The sequence below is a fragment of the Opisthocomus hoazin genome, chromosome 21, assembly GCF_030867145.1.
Source record: "Opisthocomus hoazin isolate bOpiHoa1 chromosome 21, bOpiHoa1.hap1, whole genome shotgun sequence".
NCBI classification, from domain to species: domain Eukaryota; kingdom Metazoa; phylum Chordata; class Aves; order Opisthocomiformes; family Opisthocomidae; genus Opisthocomus; species Opisthocomus hoazin.
Genome location: NC_134434.1, coordinates 5,521,083 through 5,527,468, shown reverse-complemented (window position 1 = coordinate 5,527,468; position 6,386 = coordinate 5,521,083). Strand labels below are relative to the sequence as shown.

At 54.4% G+C, this 6,386-nt stretch overlaps 1 protein-coding gene across 1 annotated transcript; it reads left to right on the top strand.

The window, feature by feature from the left end:
* Positions 1-955: 955 nt before the first annotated feature.
* LOC142363842 (major facilitator superfamily domain-containing protein 6-like protein B) lies at positions 956-3,152 on the top strand. Its single transcript, XM_075440889.1, has one exon. It carries the CDS (start codon positions 1,060-1,062, stop codon positions 2,962-2,964), a length of 1,905 nt encoding a protein of 634 aa, XP_075297004.1. The 5' UTR covers positions 956-1,059; the 3' UTR covers positions 2,965-3,152.
* The last annotated feature ends 3,234 nt before the right edge of the window (positions 3,153-6,386 follow it).

Below are 6,386 nucleotides of genomic sequence, written 5' to 3'. Positions count from 1 at the left end.
TCGCAACTGCGAGCGTAAAATCTTTGGGCTTACAATCAATTCCCCACTGCTTATGTAATTGCGATACGACCTTCACAAGGGCTTCCACCCCCCTTGTTGGTCCGGCAGTGTCCTCCCCGCCGGGCTGGTCCTGCCGCTCCGGCCGCCGTTCACCCGATTCCAGGTGAGTCTTTCCCGGGTTTCGGCACCACTTGTTGCCTTCATAGGCGTGGTGACCCATGGACATCGTATGGCCACAGACATCCCAAAACCATGGACATCCCGTGAATACAGATATCCTGTGGCCACAGACATCCAACAACCATGGACATCCTGTGGACATGGACATTCCGCAGCCACGGACATCCCACAACCATGGACATCCCGTGGACATGGACATCCCACAACCATGGACATCCCGCAGCCATGGACATCACGTGGCCATGGACGCTCTGCCGCCATGGACATCCCAAAACCATGGACATCCCGTGGCCATGGACATCCCATGGACATGGACATCCCACAACCATGGACATCCCATGGCCATGGACATCCTGCAGCCACAGGCACCCGCGGCCATGGACTTCCCATGACCGCAAACATCCCATGGCCACGGACATCCCGCGTCCACGGACACCCCGCAGCCACGGACACCCCGCGTCCATGGAGACGCACATCCCACGCCCCGGTGGCCTGGGCCTCGATCTTCCCCACGGCCCGCCGATCTCATTCCCTCCAGGGAAAGCCGGAGCGTGGGGAGCCAGAGCGGGGGGAGCCTGGGCCGAGGTGAGCCGGAGCGAGGGGTGCCTGGGTGGGGGGAGCTGGGGCCGGGGGTGCCCGGGGCCGGGGGAGCCCCGGGCGGGGGACGCTGCGGGGCAGGAACGAGGCGGGCCGCGGCGCTGCCCCTCTCGGCCGGCAGGAGGCGCTGTCCCGCCCACCGCCCGCCGTCTCCTGGCAACGGGGCGGGCCGGGACGCGCGGCGGAGGCGCAGGCCGAGCGGGTGCGGTGACCGCGGCCCTGGGGAGCGGGGGGCCCGGAGCTGCGTGGCCGGTACCCGCGGGAGGAGCACGCGGTAGCGCCATGAGCGAGCAGTGGGACGTCGGCCGGGCCTTGGCCCTGTCCGCCTTTTTCCGTCTGCTGCATGGCGCGGGCCGGGCCTGCGCGGTCCCGTTCCTGACGCTGTACCTGCGGCAGCTGGGGCTGTCGGCCCCGCTGGTGGGGGTGGCGGCCGGAGCCAGGTACATGGTGACAGCGCTCTGGGCCCCGCTCTGCTTGCGCTGCCCTCGGGGCCGCAGGAACCGGCGGCTGCTGCTTGCCAGCTGCTTGCTGGGCTCGGCTGGGGCCAGCCTGCTGCTCACCCTCGTCCCCCCCGTCGGCGGGGCCCCAGGGAGCACGGCCTGTAACGGCAGCCGGCAGCCGCGTGACCGAGGGGCCGCCGCCACGCCAGGCCCGGCCACGGGCAGCTACCCGGGTCCGAGCGTGGGCGTTGTCACCGACGCAGAGGCAAGGGTGAAAACAACGGCTGGCGTTCTGATGGCGAGCAGAAAGCCGACGCTGAGCAGTGCGGCCTTCCAGGGATCGTTTGGGCTGACGGACACGCTTGGGAAAGGAGGCAGAGGGGTTGCTGGAGGCGATACAAAGGCGAGCGGCTACTTGGCCGGTCCCTCCGGCTGGACGGCTTCTGCGAAAGCGGTTAACCGGGAGACGCAAGAACCAGAAGTGACGGCTTCCTCCGGAGCTCGCTTGCCTGGACTCGAGAAGGAAGCGAGCAGTCTGGCTTCTGCTGCAACAGATCTCGCTGATAATGCTGAAAAAAGCCTTTATTCTACTGAGAGCAGCGAGCTCTCTGTGTTTAAAACAACTCTTCCTGCTGTTGGAGATGCTTACGTGCCTGGAAACCTTTCAGACCACCAGAAAGACACTCCAGATGTCAGCTTCAAGGCAGTGCGAAACATCTTTCCGGACAGAGAGTATCACATTTTTCTTATGGTACTGAGTAGTGTTGTGCTTTGGGAGCTGCTGGCTACTTCTCTCGAGTGGATGGTGGATGAGGGTCTCTACGAATATCTCGACTTCATTGACGCGACTGACAGGTATGGCAGGCTGTGGATTTGGAGTTACCTGGGTGCATCTATAGGTGCCTGCAGCATTGCCGCATTCGTGGATCAACTGAGTTGCTTCCTCGGCAGCACGGTCGCCCGCCTCGCTGTCCACTTCTATGTCTGTGCTCTCCTGGTAATGCTCTCGTCGCTTGGCAGCGTCTTTCTTCCCATCCACATTCCCAAGAAAACCAACCGTGTTAACAAAACCGCCAAAGCCCTGGCCCTGCTGTGGAGCGATGGCCGAGCGATCCTGTACGTCATCACCATCTTCCTCACCGGTGCGGCTGGGTCGGCGGTGCAGAACTTTCTCTTCTGGCAGATGCAGGACCGAGGTAGCAGTGAGCTGTACATGGGGCTCTCCGTGGCCGTTGGGCTGCTTGCTGAAATTTTGCTTTATTTCTTCAAGGGGAAGTTGCTGAGGACTTTCTCGAGCAGCAAAATTGTTGCAGTCAGTCTAAGCCTCCTGGCAGTACAGCTTCTGTGCTACTCCTTCTTGTGGACTGTGTGGTCAGTTCTCCTTATCCAGATACTATCTGCCTTCAGTAGCGGTGCTTTGTGGTGGGTGGTTACCACGACGGTGGATGACATAGCCACTCCAGGCATGGAGAGGCCCCTGCACGCTGTTCTCCAGGGCCTCTTCTACGGTGGAGGAGCAAGCTTGGGCAGTTTTGCAGGAGGGTTTGTCGTGAAGCACTTTGGCTTGGCAGTTCTGTACAGGGCATGCTGCATGTGCCTGGTGCTGTGGCTCCTCTTGTTCTTAACTCTCCAATCTAAATTGCCACAGCAGAAACTAATTAATTATTCTCATCTCCTGGCTGCGGATTCCTGGGATATGAGTGACTCTGACGAGGAGAACAAGAAGAGCTGGCTGGTAAATCTATGAAGAGTGGAAGCTTTAGCAGGAATTGGTCACAGCAGCATGCTATCAACAGATCTGTGCTTCAGTGTGGGTGGAGTAGTAACCTGGTGTGATGACGCTGCCCAGAAATGACCGTTAATTCTAAAGTGCTAAATATATACAGTATCTATCTGACCGGACAGATTTTTATTAAAGAAAAAATTATAAATCTTTTTATTGTCTTAATTTATAGCATTTTTGTAATAATTTTTCCTTTTTAACTTAATGATTTTGCTTCCAAAATCGTATCAAGGTATTTCAGGTATACATTTGCTGAAATGAATGTAGCTAAGTTTTCAGTCAAAAAACAAACTTGAATTGGATTCTCGCTCCCCAGAGCTGATGCTGGGGAAACTGCGAGCGAAAGCTGTGACCGGTACTTTGAATTGCAGGAAAACTACTCTAATGCACAACAGCACACTGAACTTTTTCCAGGTGCTATGTCTCTGAACTTCTTTCGATGAATAAGGGATGTGAATGAAAAAACGGTTCATTTGCTCTGCTTTGATTTGTAAAATCGGGTTTTGCTACAGACTATCTGTCTTCTCACTTTTTAGGGTGTAAGTGTGTTTCTGCATCGGTGTCTATTGGAAAAAACCGACTGTGTCTGCTCACAGTCAGTGCCTGCCGGCTGTCCAGATTCAGCAGAGCAGCCTGTGGACTTCCTCCTGTCTGTTCACCTAAGGTGGCAGCCGGGCATTCAGGATGACCAGGAAGCAGTCTGCCCTCCTGATCTGGTTAGCTTCTGTGGGCTGGGAGTGAAGGTAGGGCGGTATTCAGTCAGAAGGCACTGGGCGCTTGGTGAGTTGGTCTGGTTGAAGGTGGTGGTCCTCCCTGGGTCAGTTTGGCCTGAGAGCAGCCCTCTGCTCACGTCTCCTATTTAGAACTAACTCTGTGTCCTGAACAGAGCCTGCTAAGCCCAGAAGGCTCCTCAAGCTGCCTTATCTGCGTTGCCTTAACCTCAAAGCAAGCAGATTTCAACAACGCTTCCATAGGTAAGATTTGCTTTAAAATTAAAATTTGGTGGTCTGATCTCATTAAAAGATCTGTGTCAGACCTGAAACAGGGCTGGTGGAGCCACTTTGAGCCTCACAGTCCTTTCAGCTGCCATCAAAAGCTGCTGTCAGTTTATTAGGTACTTCCTTGGTCAAGTGACTGCATCATTCCTTTGCGGAGGGATAGATTTTAATAACACCTTCGGGATGTTTTACAAGCCATGAGACAAACAGCTGCAAAAAGCAAAATATTTATTTAAATGTGTATTTAAAATGTAATATGTAAGTGACATTGCAATCTGTCACCCTGCTGCCTTCTGGACTCAGTAGAAAGTGGTTGGAGACAAGGAACAGCAACGCCGTTGAAGATAATCGCTTTCTCTGCATGCATCGATTCCAGATTATCTGTACATCACATGCTTTCAGGGCAATTAGCTCTCTGTTTTCCTGGCACAAATCACCGTGCCGTACAGAATACGCTACTAGAATGACTCTATAGATAGAGTTGTCCTGGTGCCAAGAATAGCTGGAACTTTTTATCAAGGTATTACCTTCTCCCGGGAATTCAAACGCAGGAACAATTTTAGTGTCAAGAATTTATCCCAGCCTGATTACCATATAACACCTCAGGAACTCTAATTACTTGTGAACAGAGTATCTCACTTCAGTCTCGAGAAGCTGACTGCAGGCAGCACACCACAGAGCCGTGTGTGCTTTTGTGAGATGAGCGCCACGGAAATAGTTTAAAATGCGGTTGCTTCTTTAGCTGGAAGTGAGTGCCCTTATTTGAAGCCAATGAAATCGGTTATATGTGCTCTTTTTATCTGGCTCGGCACAAAATCAGCTGCTGTAATTCCAGTTTGGCAAACAGAAACCTTGAAGAGGAAAACGCTCGTGGTGCAATCCGTCCGGCAGCCGCGGCAGAGGGTGGTAGCGGCTGCGGGGCAGAGCCGCGAGGGGACTCCCCGGGCTCTTGCCGCCGTGGCCATTTGGGCCGTGGGTGTTTAGATGTGCTCAGCCACTGCCGCTGTGGACAGGGAGGGTTTAAGGTATGGCCCAAAGCTTAACTTGCGTGTAATGGTCTTGCATAAGAAGATTTTTTTAAATAGTTATTAATCCAATAAACACATTTAGCTAATGGGCTCCTGGGATGCATTAGGAGGAGTGTGGCCAGCAGGACGAGGGAGGTTCTCCTTCCCCTCTACTCTGCCCTAGTGAGGCCCCATCTGCAGTGCTGTGTCCAGTTCTGGGCTCCCCAGTTCAAGAAGGATGAGGAGCTACTGGAGAGAGTCCAGCAGAGGGCTACGAGGATGGTGAGGGGACTGGAGCATCTCTCCTAGGAGGAGAGGCTGAGGGAGCTGGGCTTGTTCAGCCTGGAGAAGAGAAGGCTGAGAGGGGACCTTAGAAATGCTGATAAATATCTGCAGGGTGGGTGTCAGGAGGACGGGGCCAGACTCTTTCCAGTGGTGCCCAGCGACAGGACAAGGGGCAATGGGCACAAACTGAAGCCGAGGAAGTTCCAGCTGAACATGAGGAAGAACTTCTTCCCTCTGAGGGTGACGGAGCCCTGGCCCAGGCTGCCCAGGGAAGTTGTGGAGTCTCCTTCTCTGGAGATATTCCAGACCCGCCTGGACGCGGTGCTGTGCAGCCTGCTCTGGGTGACCCTGCTTCAGCAGGAGGTTGGACTGGGTTGGGCTGGGTGACCCACAGAGGTCCCTTCCAACCCCGGCCATGCTGGGATTCTGTGATTCTGTGAAAGATCATGCTGGGCAACAGCAACATGACGATTTCCTAAGGAAGCTACCTTGAAATGCTGGCAGACGTAGCCCCTTGCTCCCAGCTGAGACAAGCACAGTCCCCAAGACTTAACGTCGTCCCCCCCCAGGAGTCACAAAACGGCAAGATCTCAGCAACAGCGTTTGGTTCTTCAGCACTGTTTTTCACTTCACAAGTCAAAAATCGTTGATGCCCACCAGTGCCAGCAAACCTTTTGGCCCTGAAGGTAGCTGAAGTTAGACAGGATGCTCAGAAACAGGCCAGGAAACCCTGCTTGCACCAGCTGCTTTCCTCCGTGAGCTGCTGCACAGGGCAACCCAGAGTTTGAGGGGTGACCAGCAGCTCTTCACACCTCTGCCTGCTCGGGGCTTCACCAGGGGGTTCGGGTATCCCGGCACGCAAGGCAAATGCTTACAAAGCCAGGAGACCACGTGCTGGGTTGGAGCGTGGTCCTCAGTGTCCAGAGTTTGCTCTGTACAGTTGTAAATGATGTGGATGGATTGTAAGTTATTTGTATAGGTGTCAGCGATGACCTGTGTCAGAAGGTGCAATCCTTTTAATGCCAATTAAAAAAACCAAACAAACCTGCAGCAACTGTAAGTTTGGTTGTTTTTTTATGTTTGTGTGTGGCTGGAG

Excerpts from the sequence above, each read along its gene's own strand:
- LOC142363842 (XM_075440889.1), top strand. The coding sequence starts at position 1,060 with ATGAGCGAGCAGTGGGACGTCGGCCGGGCCTTGGCCCTGTCCGCCTTT.